A 21,835-nucleotide genomic window follows, 5' to 3' on the forward strand; every position below is an offset into this window, starting at 1 on the left:
ATTCAGCACTCTGCTCAACGTTGAATAGAGCCTGCTGCCAGCAAAAGAATAACGTGGAAGAGGGGATGATCATTTGAATAGCTGATGCTTTCATCATGCTTACCATGTGCCAGACACTACTGTAGGAGATCAGTCAGGGTAGTGGGAAAAATTATAGGAAAGGCACAAACCTTCTTGGAAGGCCAGGAGGTTTTGCAAAAGCTTTGGGAAAGGGTTATGGCTGAAGGCAGCTGAATCCTCTTACCTTGAGCTAATGGCAGAGGGCAGATAACAAGGGAATGCAAAGGAATTTATCCAGATAGATTTGTTTACCTATTTCTCCTAAAACCAATCTTTGATCATCCATGTGCAGGACTGCCCCTGGATGTTAATTACCCACAAATGGTGTTTGCTCCAGGCCTTTGCTATTAAATCTGTACTGAATAAGTGTGAGCATCTCCAGCTTATTGGGCCACACTTCGGGTTGCACTCAGCTATGCTAAGCCGTGTGGTCCTCCAGTAACACTCATAGGCAAAATACCTGTGTCTGTGAACTCCTTTCATCCGTCGCTCAGCCAGAGTCTGCAGGATAGACTGGGCACACTACTCTGAATGCATATTCATTTAATAGCCCCAACAACTCTTATGAAGTAGATTCTATTATTACATCCACTTTGCAGATGAGGAAGCTGAGGCATGGAGTTTGAGGTAATTTATGTAAGGGCACACAGTTGGGAAGCAGCAGAGCTGGGTTTGGAATGCAGGGAACCCAGCCCCACAGTCTGTGTGTTCACGACCACTGGGAATATCTCCCATCTCTGCTCAGTGGTCACGAGGGCTGGTGGCTCCCAGGAGAGTCATCTGTGCTGTGTGCTGCCATGCAATGGTCACAACTCTCCTCTCTCCCCATCAGGTCACTTCCAGCGCCTTCTGAACTGGGTCTAAGGTCGCAGACAATGGGCATGGTGTGGCAGTATAGCTGCTTCCTCAGCCACCTCCCCTGCTGGTCTGTGATGATGGGGTTTGGTCTCTTTTATATCTGTCCCTGCTCAAGGCCCAGCCATACTCCTACATGTTGTCACTTTAACCAAAGAGTAGTTGGAGACTTTTCCAGGGCTAGGACTCTTACTTTAGGGGAAATCTGCACCTCTTGGTTCTCAGCAGGCTCCCATGCCTCAGTTTACAGGATTTGGTAGTCATGCTTTTTATTTGTGCTTTAGGGTTGCAGCTATTTCCCTATTGAATATATCTTTTTCTTGTAATTTTTATCCTTCTTTTCCTCATTGTTTTGTGATTTTGAAGGAGGGTAGTTGAGCTGAAGCTTTACTTCACCATCTTTTGCCAGAAATGCTCTGCACTTGGTTTCTGCAGGGCTCACCTCCTCCCTGTGGTCTTACATTCTTCATCCGTCCATTTATTCCATAAGTAACAACTGAGTGCCTGCTGGGCATCAGACACTGGTATAGGCATTGGGTACCGCAGAGAGCAAGACAGACCTGGTCCCCGCTGTGTTGAGGCAGAGATGCCAGTCGGGGGAGAAAGGCAGGCCTGCAAACAAAAGATGTTGTCCAGAGTAAAAATGGTTGTGAGAAAACTGGGTGGTCAAGAAGAGCCTCTTGGAGGAAAAGTCATGTCGGTTTAGACCCAGTTGACAAAAAGGCACCAGACTTGAGAATAGGGTTTCAAGCAGAGGAACCTACTCACACAGGGCTACAAGGCTAGAGCAGGCTTGGCAATGGTCACATTCAAGGGAAAGATGAGAGCCCAGTGTGGTCAGGTGTGTGAGCAAGGGGAGGAGTGTGCAAGGCCTGTTGGAGAGGCCGGAAGGGGGTGGAGGAGGGTGGGTGTTAGGATTGGGTTCTGAGTCGGGTGGGAGTCTACTGGAGAGTTTGAAGCAGAGGGTGGCATAGCCTGATGGATATTTTAAAAGGTCTCTTTGGCTCCTGAGGGGAATGTGGGTTGGAGTGGCACAAGGTGGACACAGGCAGCCCCCTCAGGAAGGAGCTAAGGTTGGCTCGGATGAGTGGTGACCTTAGAGATGGTGAGGGACGCATGGTGGAGTGGACAGGCTCCAGCAGTGGGTGGCTTGGGGGTGTGCTGCGCTTCCTGCAGCTCCAGGAGCAGGCTCTGAAACCCCTCCAGTCACCCTGCCCTCCAGGGATGCTGTCTCTGCGACGTTAGGCACCAATGCCTGTGCACTGCACGTGTTGCTTCTGGCCAGCAGCTTATATGCTTGATGGAAAAGGAATTCCTGACCTGGCTTAGTTTCCCAAGCATCCTCTACTCAGACTCCTTCTCCACATTCCCTGTCAGTACAGGCACCGCCCTCAGGCTGTCTGGTCTTGCTGCTGAGGTCTGCATTTTGGATATTTGATGGACAGGGATGAAATAGAAAGTTAGTAGATTCCAAAAGACTGAATTTTACCACGTGTTTCTAGTCATAGTCAAAAAAGCTTGCTGAAGGGAGAAAGGAATAAAAGATTAAAATGAGTGCTGGGGATTGTTGGTATCGCAGTATGTGCACCACATGTGTCTTCAATTGCTGTGAATGAGCAGGAGCTATTCTTCCTGGGAAATTTAGAAGTGAACATGGATCCGAAAGCCCTCGGGGCTTCTCTTTTACCTCCTCCCAGTAAGTCTCCAGGCCTATGCGTTAAAACAGACTTTGCAGAGGCTGCTGTGTCCTTGTCTTCTGAGCTGTAGATTCGCCTGTGCTTGGCACTTTTGTGGAGCAAAAGGAAGACCCGGTGCTTTGGGACGCTCATACGAGTGGTTTGGCATCGTGAGGCAATTGCCTCTTCCTTTGTAAGAACTCAAACGGGTCAAGTGTAAGTTTTTCAAAGAAATATTTCTTCTTTTGGATATTTTAATGATAATTCACAATAAATTGTTACTTGTTTTATTTAGCATAAGGATTGGGAAAGCCACATTTATAGGACACACACTATATGTGTCAAGCATTATCCCAGACCCTGTATATTATTTTCTCCTTTAAGCCTTGTCCCATTTTACAGATGAGAAAGTTGAGCCTCAGCTAAGGTAGTCAAGCTGAGTTACACAGTTCGTGTGTAATCCAGCAAGGTCTAAGTCAGGGTATGTGAGTCCTAGGGCCTCGCTCTTGCCCACAGTCCCTGGGCAGCAGCAGAGGCTGGGGAGTGTGGCCACTGTGGGATGGTGGCCCTCCCTTCTGTAACCCAGTGAATCGAAGCCTTGTTAGAATGTGGATGATTGTAAAGCTATATAGCTATTAATTTCCCAACAGAAGCTTTGAGAGATTAAGTAGTTTACCCAAAGTCACCCAGCTAGAGGTACCGTAAATCTTAGAATATGAAAATCAATACTTATAATGTTACCAGTAGTGGGTGTCCAGGTTCTTGGTGTTCTGAACAAGGAATTGGACAAAATACACAAAGCAAGGAAAGAATGAGGAAACAAAAGCAGAAATTTACTGAAAGCAAAACTACACTTCACAGGGTGGAACCAGCAAGCACAGGGGCTCAAGAGCTCCATTATAAAATTTTCTGGGTCTAAATACCCTCTGGAGGTTTCCCATTGGTTACTTGGTGTACACCCTATGGAAATGAAGTAGTGGCCCACAGTCAGAGGCTGATGTAAAGTTACAAACTTAGACTCCTAAGCTTTGGTTGCTTTCTGCCATCAATCAGAGATACTTTCCCATCTGCCGCACAAAGTGGTGGGGGTTTTACACAGGGAGTAGCCTCCACTTTTTTGTTGTTACTTAGGTGTGGAGAGTTGGGGTTTTCCTTCTGATTTAGTTCTAGGAAGTCAGTGTGAATCGGCCTTAGGTTCCCTGCCTCCAGACCCTATTCTGCCTCAATAACACCTTAAGTATGTGGATCGAATGGCTCTGTGACAATTTAGACAGAGTGATCTGTACTTTCTGAGAGATCTTTGAAGAAAAAATTATTTTAAAATTAAATAATTTTACAGTGTCAGTACAATGTGTGACACTGTCTGGACATGGGGAAAAAGAAATTTTAAAAAGCTATCCCCATCCTGGGCCTCACTGCCGTAATAAGTAATGTGCTTTTATTTTTCCATCTCCTTTTAATAACTTTTCATATTTAAGCACATGCTTTATACAATTGTAGTTCCGGTAAAGACACAGTGGTAGTTCCTCTGATTTCATTTACCATGATATTATTTTCCAGTGCTGTTACTTTTTCTTTATGATACCCATCATATTGATAAACTAGGGTTCTCTTAACCTTCAGTTGATTTCTGAATTTTTTCCTCTCCTCTCTGTCTCTGCTCACCACCTTCCATGTTGTGAGTCAACATGACCCCTGGTTATCTTAAGGATGGTGATCTGAAATTGACCAGATGAAATTGACCTGAAACATAAAACAGCAATTTGGGCTTTTTCTTAAATGAGGTAGTCATTGCTGGGGGTGGGGGGTACCCTTCTCACTTAAAAAAAATATGAAACATACTCTCCTTTGTCCCACTGTTCATTTCTGCTGAGCAGTAAACTGTAACTCCTTGGCACACCTTTTACAGCTGCTAACATTTGACAATCCACTGCTCCCTGTATTAACTGGCATCCTGTTAGTGGAAAAAGCAGTGTATTCTGGTTGCCTAGACTACACCTTAACAGTGTGCTTTATGTATTAGGTCTGAGCTGACAGCACTTTAAAATAAATCAGCCAGGTCAAGGCAAACATTAATCCTTGCTTCCGGAGCTTGTCCTTGTTGTTTTTTTTTTTTTTTTTTTCAGTTAATGAGCTAGAGCAGGAGCAATAGAATGTTCTTATTTTAGAGCCTCACATGAATATATAGGTTAAAGGGTGCTTATTTTCTGACCAAGTGGGTGGTCAAAATATTGAAGGCCCACACATGATGGAGAATCACATTTTCTATCCAGCTGGTCTTAGGTCAGCTCACGGACCCAAGCTTTTCTGCTGATTCCCTCCTCCCTGCAGTGGATTCTAGGGTAACTAGTGGGTATCATTGAAAGAGTTTGACTTCTGCTCTCAGGAAATTGATGGAGACCTATTTCTGAAGTACTGTGCTGGGGATCCAGGAAGACAAAAAAGGTATGGGACTGGTGTCTGCCTTCCGGGCTTGTGATCTAGGTGGGAGACGGGGAAACTTCAAAAGGTTACAAATCAGGGTACACGAGTTCAGTAGGGCTGACAGAAGGTTCCTGTGGAGGGAGAGGCAGGGGAACTTTGTATGTAGGTTGATATAGGCTTTCAAGTTTGGGTTCATTCACCCTGTGGAGGGAGAGGCAGGGGAACTTTGTATGTAGGTTGATATAGGCTTTCAAGTTTGGGTTCATTCACTCATTCAACAAAAATTTATTGAGCTGGGAATGCGGTAATGAGCAGGTGCCTGCTTTCCTAAAATTTACACTCTAGGAGAAGGCAGATGGTAAATGTGATAATTTCAGAGAGTAGGATGAAGCTAAAAGAAAATCTGGAGAGAGAGCTCTTCAGGCCTAGGGAATTGCAAGTGCCGATCTCGAGGCAGCAGGAGCCAGAAATAAGGGATTAGAGCCAAGGCCCTCTCAGTTCTCAGATCCGCACTCCCACCTCTCCTCATCAGGGGGCCCTTTCCTTTCCACCCACTTGCTTTCCCATGCCCTGTTGGTATTCATGTCTTGACTTTGTATTTTATGTTCATTTGTTCATTTATTTATGTTTTTCTGTCCCCAAATAGAATATAAACTGTGAGGTCTGGTATTTGTTTTGTTTGCTGTATCTCAAGTGCCTAAAACAGTGCCTGGCACACAGCAAGCACTCACATGAATGGGTGAAGGGCAGGCCCATGTGGTTGATCACAGGGAGAAGGGAGGGGAGCACAAGATTCAGGAAGCAGAGAAGCGGGTGGATGCAAAGGAGGGCATGCCAGGCACTCATGGGGGACTGTGCGAGGCCTCTGCAGGGACAGTGGGAGGACCAAATGCACAGGGGCAGGTGGTCTTATCTAGAAAGCAAACCTAGGAGCCTTCAGTGGAAGTCAGAGAGAACATTCATCCTCCAGTTTACCTTCCAGTTGGGGACAGCAATAAGTAAGTAAGTAAATATATAAATAAATAACATTGATCCTTTCTTCTCTTTTTCTCTCCAAATTTGTTAGCACTTACTATGTTCCAAGCCCTGTTGGCACCAGAGATGCAAAAGAGGAATTAGGCATGGTGTGATATTTGACTCTGGGGAGAATAGCAGTAGATTCTAGAGATTTGAAAGGAGAGAATCAAATTACACAAAAAAGAACTGAATCATTTCGACACAAACTTGCATGTGTGTTCCTAGCTTTTCCTGTTGCTTACAGCATTGATATTGACATCTGGTAATTTGCTTACAGATGATAGTTCTGGGAATTCATGTCTGAATCACTAATGCAGATTGATATGTATATATTTGTAGAAGTGACACAATCAAATAATGACTGTAAAGGATTAATGTAGTAGTAAATAAGATCATGTAAACATGGAGAAGTTGATTCACAGGTGTTTAATGAAAAAGCTACATGAGGATAATGAAAATACTGTACTTGGGCTTAGCATGGGAAGAATGTACAGTTGACCCTTGAATGACATGGGTTTGAACTGCATGGGTCCACTTATATTCAGATTTTTTTTCAGTAAAAGTTATACTAAGTGTGCCTGCCTCTTCTTCCACCTCCTCCACCTCTTCTGCCACTGCCACCCTTGAGACAGCAAGATCAACCCCTCTTCCTCCTCCTCAGCCTACTCAACATGAAGACAAAGAGAACGAAGACCCCCTTTGTGATGATCCACTTCCACTTAATGAATAACAAATGTATTTTCTCTTCCTCATAATTTCCGTAGTGACATTTTCTTTTCTCTGGTTTACAGTACCTAATGCATATAACACATAAAATATGTGTTAAATGACTTTATGTTATCATTAAGGCTTCTGGTCAACAGAAGGCTATTAGCTTTTGGGGGAGCCAAAAACTATATGTGGATTTTCAACTGTATGGGGAGTCAGCACCCCTAACCTCCGCATTGTCCAAGGGTCAGTTGTGTTTGTATGTGTGTCGGCCTCTGTGACTGGCCTTGGCAAGAAGAGAGGGTATCACATTTTCTCATTTCTTTCCTCTCAGGAATAATTCCAGCTAATGGGAAGACGACTGTGACTATTACATTTACACCCTTTCAGTATGGGACTGCACAAATCAAAATGCAGTTATGGATTTCACAGTTCAACTCTCAACCGTACGAATGTGTCTTCACCGGAACGTGCTATCCCAACATGGCCTTACCGTATGGCGTCTTTGCAGTGTTTTTGTTTATCCTTAGCCCTTTTTCAAAACCTGAGTGTTATTTTCTTCCATTCTGTCTTTCTTATAACAGAATGTCATCAAAAACTTACTTAAAATGATGAGCCGACATAAAATATACTTTAAAACGTAACGGAAATATAGAACATGTCTATGCTAGCAGCAGGAGTTGCTTCTGACAGGAAGGGAAGAAACAAGAAAAAGGAATTTTTGAGGGACACGTTTTTCCACTGATTACTACTGGTGCACTGTTGGAATTTTTTACCATATGCATGTCTTATTGCCTATTCCAAAATTTAAACAATAGGGCTAGAACAACGTAACTGTTTTTAAGGTTTCCATATAGCATTTTAATTAATTGAGTCCCTGCCGTGTGCACTGTCCACTACAAAGTTCAGTGGAAAATGGACCACAACCTCAAGAGACCAAAATAAATCATATAACAAGTGACTTCACATGAGGCAGAGACAGAAAGTGCCACACACAGGAGGGTTTTCAAAGCACCGTCAGACTTTATGTCAGAGTGAAGATTTGGAATGGGATTAAGTTGTACTTTATAACAAATCCTTCCTGAACTTCCATTTCCATTTGAATATGAGCTTGTACTTTTCAATCCCAGTGCCTCTGGTTAACATCGTGGTTTTTTCTTATACCCACGATTTTTATAAAGGTTAAAAGTTGCTGGGTGTGGTGACTTACGCCTGTAATCCCAGCACTTTGGGAGGCTGAAGCAGGCAGATCACCTCGACTCAGGCTTTCAAGACCAGCCTGGCCAACATGGTGAAACCCCATCTCTACTGAAAATACAGAATTAGCCGAGCATGGTGGCATGTGCCTGTAGTCCCAGCTAATCGGGAGGCTGAAGCAGGAGAATCGCTTGAATCTAGGAGGCGGAGGCTGCAGTGAGCCAAGATCGGCACCACTGCACTCCAACCTGGGTGCCAGAGCGAGACTTCATATCAAAAAAAAAAAAAAGTTGTCACAGTATAAATACCAATCTTAGAAGATTCTGACAATTATTTTGAAAATGATAGGGAAATATTTTGGTTTTCCTCCTCTTTGCACATGGATACACATCACATATTAACATCATTCAGCATATTACAAGTAGAGTAGCAACCTTATACCAAAATATGAACTCATTCCGTGATATCATATATATTTATATCATGATTTTCTTCACAAAAATTCAAAGCAGCGTAATCAACTGTAGGATATTATTGTGGCTTGCTGGACCCAAATCCTGCAAATAACTGTCGTTGAAATAAAATCACTCAGGCAACAAACAAGTAGAACTGAATACAGATTTTAAAACAGCTGATTTTTCTGCTGACCAGGTGAGCAAAACGCTGTTTGTCATTTCACATCAGGTGCTACAACACTCCAATGACTTTCTTAAAGCCATCACGTGAGTGGGATTTTTTTTTTTATAGCCTTTCATAGCTGTGTGGGGTTTTGTTTGTTTGTTTTGTTTGTTTGTTTGAGACGGAGTTTCGCTCTTGTTGCCCAGGCTGGAGTGCAATGGTGCAATCTCGGCTCATTGCAACTTCCGTCTCCCAGGTTCAAGTGATTCTCCTGCCTTAGCCTCCCAAGTAGCTGGGATTACAGGTGGCTGCCACCAAACCCACCTAGTTTTTTTGCATTTTTAGTAGAGATGGGGTTTCTCCACATTGGTCAGATTGGTCTCGAACTCCCAACCTCATGTGATCTCCCCGCCTCAGCCTTCCAAAGTGCTTGGATTACAGGTGTGAGCCACTGCGCCCAGCTCCTATAGCTGTGTTTTTACATGTACGACAGCATTGTATGACAGAAGCACCATACAAATGCAGGCATACACTATTTCTAAATTATTATGTTAATAGCTTGTTTCATATACTCGACATTTTCAAGGACTATGTTTTAAGATATGCATGTCTCTCCGAGCTGCAAATAATATTATAACATATAAATTCTACCATGAAGGGAAAAAAACTGGCTATAGTTTCTCAACAGGGAAAAATACTGGCTGTAGCGTTCTCTGAGATTGTCATAGGTTGCTTTCTTCATTTGGCACTGCAAAATTCCCCATGTAATTTGTTTATCATTTCTTAGACCTCTTCATTTCCATCATCAACATTGAGGATGTTGTTTGGGAGGCTGCTTTTTAACATCCCCAGGTTTTGTTGCTCCCCAGTATTTAACAGCAGAGGTGGTGTCAAAGCTCCACTGAGATGGGGATGCTGAACTCCATTTCACTACCTGGCTAAGCTCCTCATCCTGAACATCAGAGCATGTCAGTGGGTGTGAGTCTCACCAAGGAACAGGTTCTCCCATGCCCTGGGTAATAAGGATGCTTTTAAATGCAGGCATTAAATTTGAGGTTGCTAGCATAAGTTCCATATAATGCAACAGGCCTGTTCAGTGGGTGCTCAACAAATGCATATTAACTGTCAGAGTGAGTAAAAGTTCACCTATTTTTTTCTTATTTTCGTAAGGTCATGGAAAACAAGTGTTTATCCTTGCTTAAAGAAATGCTTGATATGTAACATTAGTTTTACCTAAACTATTATGCCAAATTGGTACTGAACAAATAAATTTAAAAATGGTGATTTTCAAAATCGTAACTTTGCCTTGTGTTGCAGAAAAATAGAACTCTTAAGATAAAAATCGTTTCTAAAAACAAAATGCTTCATAAGTAGCATTTCTGAATAACACACAGTTCTACTGCACCTCATAATGGATAACCCGAATAGCTTCTGTGGGCTGCTGGCTGCACTGTCTCTCACTACCCACGTCCAAGTCAGTTTCTAGTTACAGAAAAGATCCCAAACATTAGTTTGAATCTCTTTTTGAAACATCTTGCTACAAACAATTGGTATAATCATTCTTTTACTAGGAAGATAAATCAAAGTAAGATTTTTTTTTAAATGTGGTAACTCCAGCTATTGAAAAACCAACAGGCTAGAAATGGATTGTGCTAGACCATGAGACCGTTTTCGGCATGTCATATTTTTAGTCATTATGTTCTTTAAGAATATAAGGCAAAACAACCATTGGTGGGCTATTTTGATAGCTCTGATTATACTCTAATACAGTGACATCACATTTATTTTAGTAGATCACTGTTGAGGTATACATTTATTTTTAGTTTAGACATAATAAGGGACTTCAAGTTGTGGTGTTATCAAAAGAAATATAAAAATTTAGGGACCCAGTGGTTCACGCCTGTAATCTCAGCCCTTTGGGAGGCCAAGGCGGGCAGATCATGAGGTCAAGAGATGGAGACCATCCTGGCCAACACGGTGAAACCCCATCTCTACTAAAAATACAAAAAAATTAGCCGGGTGTGGTGGCACATGCCTGTGGTCCTAGCTACTCGGGAGGCTGAGGTGGAAGAATCGCTTGAACCTGGGAGGAAGAGGTTGCAGTGAGCCGAGATTGGGCCACTGCACTCCAGCCTGGTGACAGAGCAAGACTCCATCTCAAAAAAAAAAAAAATTAAGGACCTTGAGGTAGTGACTTATTTACTAATTTAACATTTGTTTTAACCTATAGATTGGAAGAGTTCGAAAGATTGAATACCCTTTCTAAAAAAGTAAACATTCCTCCAGAAAAAGCAATGACGCATATATATTTTCACCGACCACCAGTGAAACCGAAGCTTCAGAAGGTGAAGGTACGGTGGGCCTTGTCCTCAGTGTGATGAAGGGGTGACAGAGCAGCAGAGTAACTGATTTTCCTATTGATTTGGACCCTTAGGAAATTGAGTACCAGAACCTGAGATTTCCAGTAGATTTATCGAATCCATTTGCTGTGGCAACTGTTTTAAACCAAGAACCGGGAAAACTGAAGATTAAAGAATTAAGAGAAGGTAACCAGTTGACTGGCCATGAAGTAGCCCCTGAGCAGAATATGAAAGAGTTATTGCTTGTCACATTGCTTACCTACGAACAACAAAATTCGGTTAGACTGCTCTTATGCCTCGCCATTAGAAATGTGTTTTTCTCTCTGCAAATGATTCCAATTTGATTACTGGTATAAACATTGTCTGCTCCTGCCTTCAGTTTTGGATCAAGGCACTGAAATTTCAAAAACAAGACAGATGAAGGAGGCACTCTTTGAACAGAAAGTCAGACAGGACATTCACGAAGAGATGGAAAATCATCTTAAGTGGTAAATATTGAGCAATTATTTGTATCAAATGGCAGTACAGTTGTTCTTAGATTATATTTTATAAATGAGAGACAGTAAAATGTAATAACCTTTTAGGTACTTTGGAGAATTTGATGATTGTTTCTCTGCCAGTGATCCTCCTATTTCAGTAGGAAGTTTCTGTTACGAATAAATATATGTGACCAAACCACGCTCTTTCCTAAATGTGACCAGACAACAGCAGGACCGGAGTGAATTGTGGGAGATGCTCCCTGGTCCTGCTGGTTACTGCTGCCGGCACCTCAAATCTCACCGCCCTCCACCTCCCCAGGAGCCCTTGTGCCATGGGCTGTGTGCACCAGAGGCCTTCTGGGTAGCCCAGTAGGGTAAGGCTCTGGGGGGCTCCTACTGGAGGTTTTAAAACCCAGATGTGAGAATTCTTGTGCTTCTCTGCCCAAATTAGAAACTTTTTCCAATTTTTTTTTACCAGATCAGACCAAGCTTATGCATATGTACAGATTTAGCTGAAAAGTAAACTCTCTTTTTTTTTTTTTTTTGAGAAAGGGTGTCACTCTGTCAACCCAGCTGGAGTGCAGTGTCACATCAGGGCCAGCTGCAGCCCCAGCCTCCCAGCCTCAAATGATACTCCCACTTCAGCCTCCTTGGTAGCTGAGAGTAAGGGTGCATGCCACCATGACTGGCTAAATTTTTTTTTTAGATACAGGGTCTCACCATGTTGTCCAGGTGGGACCCAAACCCCTGGGCTCAAGTGATCCTCCTGTCTTGACCTCTCAAAGTGCTGAGATTACAGGTATGAGCCACCATGCCTGACCTAAAGTAAACTGGGCTAAAAAATTTTTTAAAAAGACTCTTGGATAGTTCATTGAGAGGCTGCCTACTCCAGGACCCAGACTCCACCCTTCCCGATGCATGAGAGCATGCCCTCAGCTGGAGCCCTCTGAAGTTGCCCACTGGGTTGCTCCCCTGTCTCCGGGGAAATGGCCCTTGTTTCCATCAGAAATCCCTTCTGCTTCAGCTTAAGTCTGTAGTTATGGCCCCTCCTCAGTTAATGGGAAATACTCCAAGGAACTGAAAATTTTATTTTTAAAAATACCTTGTCCTTATTATGAAAAACAGGTAGGTCATCATTGTAGGAAACCTGAAAACATGGTTTTTTTACATATAGAGAAGGAAAAAAATCAGTGATGCCATGACTCAGCAATGATCAGTGACCACTGTCAACACTGGTGTTTTTGTTCTTTCTATGCATCTCTGTATCGGACTTGAAGTAAGTAGTCCAGTTCTTCAACACAGCATCCCAAATCCTATTCTGAATGCTGTGTTGTTCCTTTAATATTTTTCCCAACTTTTTATGTTGAAAGCTCTTAAACCCACGTACACTTGACCTTGGTTCACTAATTGTTCTCATTAAGACACATGCCCTTCCCTTACTACTCATACATGCACACACACACCCACATGGGCCGTTTTCCCCCTGAGCCATTTACAAATAAGTTGCAGACACTGGGCAGCTTCACCCCAAAATACTTCAGCATGTAGCTCCTAAGAGCAAAGACATTCTCCGACATTACTGTAATCACTTCCAATGGATTTCACACTGATACAATAATATTATCTAATGATCAGTGTATAGGCAGATTTAGCCAGTTGTTCTAAAATGTACTTTGTACCTAGTCTTTTTAAAATATTTATTTTAAATATTTAATGTATTTTACATATTTATTTTAAATTTTATATAAATAAAATAAAGACAGGGTTTCACCATGTTGCCCAGGCTGGTCTCAAACTCCTGGCCTCAAGCGATCCACCACCCCTGGCCTCCAAATTTCTGGGATTACAGGCATGAGCCACCAAGCCCAGCCTATACGTGGTTTGTTTTTGTTTTTGTTTTTGTTTTTGTTTTTGTTTTTGTTTTTGGAGAGAGGTATCTAGGGTCCAAAGATCATACCATTTGTATTTAGTTTTCATGTCCCTCTAGTCTCCTATAACCTAAAACAGTTCTCCAGAACATCCCTCCACCTCCACTTTAAAAATCATAACTATTATTTATTTAAGACATGTGCTGGGTCTCGTGGTGAATACATTGCATATTAGCTTCTTTCAATTGTGATAGAATTCATCATCGTAGCCAGTTTAAAGTATATAGTGCAGGGACTTTTAGCAAATCCACAGTGTTGCATGACCACCACCACTACCCAATTCCAGAACACTGGCATCAGTAGAAAAAGAAACCCATACCCACTATCAGTCACTCCCCATTCCCCACTCCCTGGAGCTCCTGGCAACCACTAATCTACTTTCAGTCTCTACGGATTTGCCCACTCTGGACATTTCACATAAAGGGAATCACATAATACATGGCCTTTTGTGACTGACTTCTTCCACTTAACATGATTTGAAGATTCATCCATGTCATAGCATGTGTTAGTACTGCATTCCTTTTTATGGCTGAATAATATCCCATTGAATGGATTGCAACATTTTGCCTATTCATTCATCAGTTAGTGGATATTTCAGTAGTTCCCCACTTTTTGACTATTGTGAATAATGCTGCTACCAACGTTTATATGCACTTTTTTTATGTGACCATATCTTTTCAGTTCTCTTAGGTATATACCTAGGAGTGGAATTGCTGAGTCATATGGTAACTCTATGTTTAACTTTTTGTGGCACCACCAAACTGTTTTCTGTGGTGCCTGAACCATTTTACATTCCCACCAGCAATATCTGAGGGTTACGGTTTCTCCACTTGCTCTGCAATACCTGTTATTTTCCATTATTACCATCATCACCATCATTGCCGTCCCAGGGGGTGTAAAGGGGTGTATTGTTGTGGCTTTGATTTGTATTTCCCTAATGACTTAGGAAGTTAAGCATCCAGATGTTGTTATTCATAAATATTTAAAATAAGCTTCACTTTGTAGAACACATTATTCATCTTTGTTACGTTGCTGAAGCCTCTGTAACTTCTCTCTCCCATGTGTTCTCTCTCCAGCATCTCAGTGTTCCTTTTCAGTTGTGGAATATAGTGAAGATGTTCCATCCTAAAGTTGACTCTGGTATTCTGATGGGTTCTGGACACTGTTTTTTTCTTCCCCAGGCAGGTGCACCTTGGTAAAGATCCTATGTCTTTTAAACTTAAAAAAGAGCTTACTGAGGAGTGGCAAAGAGCATGCTCCAAATATAAGGTCAGAGTTACTGCTAATTTGCTATCTTTTGTTTCACTAGATGTTTTTAAATTCCTACTATATGCAAGATGCCAGGTGGAAGAAAACCCACAGTTAAATTGGGAATGGGAAAGGCTGATGACAAGTAAATTGTCAACCATAAATCAAGACTGGCTATAAATGTCACCAGAGACCTATACTAAGTATTGTAAGGATTCAGAAGCCAGAAAGTAGAGAGAACTCATCTGATTGGAATGCTTCCTAGGAGATATCATATAAGTTTTTGAAAAGTAGCAAAGAGGACAAAGGCATTCACATGGAGGGAATGGCTCAAATTCGAGCTGGAATTTTGAGTTGGGGTCCCCTGTCCCATGATCTCCAGAGCATGAAGACAAAAGAGACCCAAAGTTGGTAACCAGGAGCCACATCAGAGACAGATGCAAATGACAATCCCAAGTCAGAGATCCTCAAAGGGGCTATGCAGAAAAAGAAACTGGGCTGAGGGGAGTGGGGCCACACCTGGGGTGCCAAGGTAGCACCTGTAGGTCCAGGGATGTAACTGTGGGACTCTGCAACACCCATGGCCTCGCCATGCTTTGAAGATGGTTGTTACCTACACAGCAGGTGCAGAGAACACTGAGGACAAGTCCATAGTGGCTAAAACACAGGATACACATGGGCCAGAGGAGACAGGAGTCGGCTGGTGCTCTGTGTCTAAATTTAATTGGTGGGACTTACAGAATGATCACATATTGTATTAGTTGGCTCAGGCTGCCGTAACAAAGTATCACACAGACTGTGTGACTTAACACAACAGAAATTAATTTTCTCATAGATACAAGATCCAGCATGGTAGATTCTTTCCTAGAGCCATCAGTGAAGGATCTGTTCCTGACCTCTCTCCTTGGCTTATCAGTGGCCACCTTCTCCTCACATCTTCATGTGGTCTTCCTCTGTGTCCATCCTAATCTTCTCTGTTATAAGGACACCAGTCATACTGGATTAAGACCCACTCTGACAGCCTCATTTTAACTTGGTCACTTCTTTAAAGACTCCATTTCTAAATACCATCACATGTTGAGTTCTAGGGGTTAAGGCTTCAACGTAAGAATTTTGAAGGAACACAATTCAACCTGTAACACAGATGTTTGAGCTAGGGAATGCGAGATTCATGTAGAATGACTTCACAGCAGTGGGTGGGAGGGATTGACGAAAAGTGTTTCTTGTTAGATATGAATATGTTTCTCGTAGAGAATATACTTCTCTTTCTAGATTTGGAGTCCACCTAGATATTTAAATAAATTTAAATTTTTCTTATTTTTCTTTATTTTTCATAAGACAAACAAAAAATATAAAATCATTACATTGGTAAATCTTTGCATTTAGAAAAAAAGCAGATACTAAATTGGCATTTAAATTTAGTTCTGTGTGTTCAGATTCTTTGCTTGCTCTCTTAAAAACAAAATATCAAGCATTTTCTGTCAACCCCACAATGGAATGCTGTTTTCTAACCTTTTTAAAGGTGAAGTTGGCACAGACATCCCCAGATCAGTCATTGTGGACATTGAGGCTGTGGCTGCGGGCAGTGACAGCCAAGGAGCAGTCCCATCCTTAGCATGGCTCCTGGGGCAAGGAGGATGAGCAGGTAGCCCAGACTCCCTGGAATATGGGAGACCAAGCATCTCAGGGACTCCATTCTGTGTGTCCAGGGGATTTCATATGAGAGCTGAGTCCTGGCAGGCGACCCAGTGGCAAGGAACTCCTGGAGGCCCCAGGCACATGGCAGAAACAAAGGGAAGAAATGGTTGGGGAAGGAGGGAGTTGGCCTCAGAGTGGCACAGCCCTCAAGGATGATGAGCTTTTACTCATCGTCAAATAAGCAATGTCTTAATAAAGATATAATAAATCTCCCTTGTCATTATTCTAGCTAATGACCTATTTGCCAGTCCCTTCTTTAAATTGCCTATTTTATTTTACTCTTAATGCTGGTGGGGATCTGGGGCTCCCCATGAAATCTGTCTTTTGAACTTCATGTGCACAGTCTCAAACTCAACTTCCCAATAAGTGCCAACCAGAGCTAGGCAGCTCACCACCCTGGTGAGAATAACACACTTCTCTTATTTCTGAATAGGGTATTAATGTGATGATCAGAATAGATTTCCAATTAAATCATTTTTTAAATTCAAACCAAGCTGGTTTTTGAAGTTACCCAACAAACAAATAATAGAACACACAGATAAGCAGAAACTAATACCATGTGCAGAATATGCAAGTTCCCTTTCCCACATGGGCAGGCATGTATAGACACTGACCCCAGCCCAGCCAGCCTACCTCAGGAGTCACTGTTGAATCCTGGGAATAAGAAAAATGACCTAGGCACCATCAGGGAAGCAGGCAGGTGAAACAAGGGGAGAGGCCTGGGGTCACTCACATCTGGGGAGCCACAGGTCGTTTTCTGGCCCAGGAAGACCTGTCAGCTTCCACTACCCAGGAGAAGGGAGGAATCCCCACATTCCTTCCTTAAAACCTGATGCCTGAATAATCAACTGTGAGGAGCTTAAGACTTTACTGGGACATTAAATGTCTTTTTGATGAAATCTATATACCGCCATAGTTACACAGTTTCTTAAAATTCTTTCTATGAATGTTAAGTGTCTTAGAAATAATTTCCAAAAACACTGTCTTTTAGTTATAAAAAAAAAAAAGGTATTGAGTCTGCACTTCAATCAGAGCTCCCTGTGTTTAAACAGTGTGATCATATAATCTTTTTTACCTACTTGTATTTCACCACTTTCAATGGGAACATCACGGGTGTATTTATCGAATTGCTTAATGGGGTTCTACAAGTTTTAAAGACAAAGTTTTATGCATTTATATTCAATTTAAATTATTTTGATGATTAAAAACCCAGCTAGATAGAGGAGATCCTATTTTGGATGAGGAATTTCAGCGACTTAAAACAGAAGTTAGCCAGAAACGGATCATTCGCAATCGAGAAGAGGTGGGTAACTTTCCTTTATTTAGAATCTGATTATTGGCAGCTCTTTAAATGCTTATTTTTTTAATGCTAAACAATTTTATATAAATCCTTTACCAAGAGATATTTAATACTTTTTAATTTGCATACATTTCAGAGTGTTTTTTACCACGTTTTTGCAAGTAAACCATCAAAACTTGTAATTCATGTTTCTCTTGAAATGAACAGCATTGCACTTTGGCAACTCCTTTTCATCCCTCTACTTTCTCATTTTGGGTCTCCCTTTTTGTTTCCCTTCATTCTCTAAGCCCCTGTCCACAGGTCCTCAAGGTGGGTCCCTGGGCCGCTGTTCATTGTCCCCCCTCCCTTGGTAGAAAAGATACAAAATCAGAAGTAAGAAGCCAGAGTTCTAGTTCCAGCTCTATGACAGATAGGGGACCTTGGCAAGCCTCTTGACTGTGGTGCCTTAGTGTGCTCAAATGTAAAATGAGTAGTGTTCCCATCCACCCGATTATCTCTGTCTTATAATACTAGTTCATTTTTACACTGCTAGGAAGAAACACCCAAGGCTTGATAATTTATAAAGGAAAGAGGCTTAATTGACTCGCAGTTCTGAATGGCTGGAGAGGCCTCAGGAAACTTATAATCATGGCAGAAGAGGACATTCTTCTTTACATGGTGGCAGGAATGAGAAGAATAAAAACCAACCCAAGAAGGAAGCCTCTTATAAAACTATTAGATCTTGCAAAAACTCACTCACTGTCATGAGAACAGGAGATAATGAGTTAGTGAGTCAGTTTACACAAGATCTAATGGTTTTATAAGATGATTCAATTATCTCCACCTGGTCCCTCCCATGACGTGTGGGCATTATGGGAACTACAATTCAAGATGAGATTTGGTTGGGGACAGAGCCAAACCATATTGTTCACCACTGTTCCTTCAAATCTCATGTCCTCACAGTTCAAAATACAATCATGTCCGTCCAGCAGTCCCCCGAAGTCTTAACTTACTCTAGCATAACTCAGCCTCAGTCCAAAGTCTGAGACAAGGCAAGTCCCTTCAACCTATGCCTGGACATAGAATCTTAGCATATCTGACCAGGAAGAGATCTTAGAGAGCATCTATGAGCCTGTAAAATCAAAAGCAAGTTGGTTACTTTTAGAAACATTGCGGGTACAGGCAATGGATAAATATACCCATCCCAAATGGGAGAAATTGGCCAAAACAAAGGGGCTACAGGCCCCACGCAAGTCAGAAATTCAAGAGGGCAGTCATTAAACCTTAAAGATCTGAAATGATCTCCTTTGACTCCATGTCTCACATCCAGGTCATGCTGGTGCACAAGGTGGGCAGGTGGGCCCCCATAGCCTTGGGCTGCTTTGCTCCTGTGGCTTTGCAGGGTACAGCCTCCCTCCCAGCTACTTTCTCAGGCTGGCATTGAGTGTCTGTGGCTTTTCCAGGTACTCCGTGCAAGCTGTCAGTGGACCTACCATTCTGGGATCTGGAGGGTAGCAGCCCTCTTCTCAAAGCTCCACTAGGCAGTGCCCCAGTGGGGACTCTGTGTGGGGGGTCCAACCCTACATTTCCCTTTGTACTGCTCTAGTAGAGGTTCTCCATGAGGGCTTCACCCCTGCTCTGAACTTCTGCCTGGACATCCAACTGTTTCCATACATCCTCAGAAATTTAGGCAGAGTTTTCCAAACCTCACTTCTGGATTTCTGTGCACCCACAGGCTTAACACCATGTGAAAGCTGCCAAGGCTTGAGGCTTTCACCCTCTGCAACCATGGCCTGAGCTGTACATTGGCCCGTTTTAGCTATGGCTGGGCTGCAGGGCACTGAGTCCCAAGACTGCACAAAGCATCAAGGCCCTGGGTCTGGCCCACAAAACATTTTTTTCTCCTAGGTCTCCAGACCTATAGTGGGAGGGGCTGGTATGAAGACTTCTGACATGCCCTGGAGACATTTTTCCCATTGTCTTGGCAATTAACATTGGTTCCTCATTACTTATGCAAATTTCTGTAGCCAGCTTGAATTTCTTCTCAGAAAATGAGGGGTTTTTTTTTTTAATATGACATTATCAGGCTGCAAAATTTTTCAATTTCAATTCAAACTTATATGCTTTGCTTCCCTTTTAAGCATAAGTTCCAGTTCCAAACCATATCTTGCAAATACATAAAACTGAATGCTTTTGACCGCACCCAAGTCACATCCTGAACACTTTGCTATTTAGAAATTACTGCCAGATACCCTATATCATCTCTCTCAAGTTCAAAGCTCCACAGATATCTAGGGCAGGGACAAAATGCCCCCAGTCTCTTTGCTAAAACAAAGCAAGAGTCACCTTCATTCTAGTTCCCAGCGTTCCTCATCTCCACCTGAGACCACATCAGTCTGGACTTCATTGTCCATATCATAATCAGCATTTTGGGCAAAACCATTCAACAAGTCTCAAGGAAGTTCCAAAGTTTCTCACATTTTCCTGTCTTCTTCTGAGCCCTGCAAACTGTTCCAACCACCTCTGCCTGTTACCTAGTTCCAAAGTTGCTTCCACATTTTTTAGTATCTCTATAGTAACACCCCACTTCTGGTACCGATTTACTGTATTACTTCATTTTTACTCTGCTATAACAAAATATCTATGGCTGGGTAATTTATAAAGGAAAGAGGTTTAATTGTCTCACAGTTCCACATGGCCAGGAAGGCCTCAGGAAACTTACCAAATTATAGCAGAAAGGGATGCAAACAATGTGGGAGTGAGAAGAATGAGAACTGAGCAAAGGGAGAAGCCCCTGACAAAAACCATCAGATCTCTTGAGAACTAACTCACTGTTATGAGAACAGAATGGGGGAAACTGCCCCCATGATTCAATTATCTCTAGTCCCTCTCACAACACATGTTGATTATGAGAACTACAATTCAAGATGAGATTTGGATGGGGACACAGCCAAACCATATCACTTGTTAAAACCTTAACTTTTAATTTTAACAATGAAAAAATTATTTCTAATCTCCCACCTCCATCATTCTCACTTTTCTCTGCTGGTTTTGCCATATCTTTATTTTTACCTCATTTATCCCTATCCTCCTCCTCATCACATTTCTTTTGGCCACAAAGTCTTGCCAATAGCTCTTCCATGGGCCATACCAGAGTCCAGCCTTCAGGTATCTCCCATGACTAATCCAACAGGTTTTTCTGTCTGTGTGCCTGCTCCTCTTTTCTCTCCTCTGCAGCTCATGGCATATGCCAAAGTAAGACTGATTCCCTTCTGATGGCTTTTTTATATATCATTTCCTTATTCAAAAACCTACAGAGACTGAACCTCAGGCTCTGGCCAGCCTCACTATACCCCCAGCCTCTCTTTCCTCCTTATTCATTTACTAATTTAGACACACTGGTGCCCAGGACATGCAGGCACATGTGGGACAATACATGTGTCAGCACTAGGCATGCAGGGCTGAGTAAAGCAGTCCTTCTTCCCAGCCAGGGGATCTCACAGCCCACACCTCTCAATTCTGGATGCACTGTCAGCACCACCACATGGGATTGGTGACTTTATTATTTCTCAAAGTCACATGTGTTTGCTTGAGCATTACTAACTAGACTGTAAGTTTCTTAAAACCCTAATCTTATCTTTCACTTTTGGCCTCCAACTCAAGAAGTGTTCCTTGTAATGCTGTGTACACTAAAAGTGTTTAATAAATAAATGCTCGCTAAGTAATACAACAAATAAATAACAATTTGGGATCAAACTCTAAAAAGTTTTTATTAAATGTTTATGACAAGAGTTAAAATTTAAATGTAAAATGTGCCTATATTTTATATTCACAGAAAATCAAGGAATTTCATCCTAATTTTGATCCACTCATTAATAACACTTGGCTCAGCAGATCCAGGGCACAAAGACGCTTTCAACAAGTAGCACGCAAGGTAAGTCTCAACACCAGTTGGAAATGTTGATTTGTTTGCTCATCAGCATAAGGAAATCAAGCAATGGTGGTTTGATAACATTTTATTGAGATACAATTTACATGCCATAAAATTTACCCTTGTAAAGTATACAGTTCAGTCGTTTTTAGTACATTTATAGAGCTTGGCAGCCATCATCCCTATCTAATTTTAGAACATTTTTATCACCTCAAAAGGAAATTTGATGCCCATTTTCAGGCACTCCCCACACCCTCCTGGCAACCAATAATTTACTTTCTGTCTCTATGGATTTGCCTTTTCTTGGCATTTCATATAAATGGAATCATACAATATGCAGCCTTTTAAAAATTCAAT

The 21,835-nt window shown here is 42.1% G+C and overlaps 1 protein-coding gene across 5 annotated transcripts in view; it reads left to right on the top strand.

The window, feature by feature from the left end:
* Positions 1–21,835, top strand: part of CFAP221 (cilia and flagella associated protein 221) — a 110,610-nt gene that overhangs the window by 50,022 nt on the left and 38,753 nt on the right. For all 5 annotated transcript variants that reach the window (XR_004744728.3, XM_035305087.3, XM_002749523.7 and 2 more), the window contains exons 8-14: positions 7,075–7,234; positions 10,786–10,906; positions 10,990–11,101; positions 11,295–11,403; positions 14,504–14,591; positions 17,482–17,571; positions 21,383–21,481. Coding sequence is in view for 4 of the 5 variants with exons in the window: in XM_035305087.3 (XP_035160978.3) it covers positions 7,075–7,234; positions 10,786–10,906; positions 10,990–11,101; positions 11,295–11,403; positions 14,504–14,591; positions 17,482–17,571; positions 21,383–21,481 (779 nt within the window). In the remaining variant the exon portion in view is untranslated. The remainder of the gene's footprint in view (positions 1–7,074; positions 7,235–10,785; positions 10,907–10,989; positions 11,102–11,294; positions 11,404–14,503; positions 14,592–17,481; positions 17,572–21,382; positions 21,482–21,835) is intronic.

Source organism: Callithrix jacchus, chromosome 6, assembly GCF_049354715.1.
Source record: "Callithrix jacchus isolate 240 chromosome 6, calJac240_pri, whole genome shotgun sequence".
Classification (NCBI taxonomy): domain Eukaryota; kingdom Metazoa; phylum Chordata; class Mammalia; order Primates; family Cebidae; genus Callithrix; species Callithrix jacchus.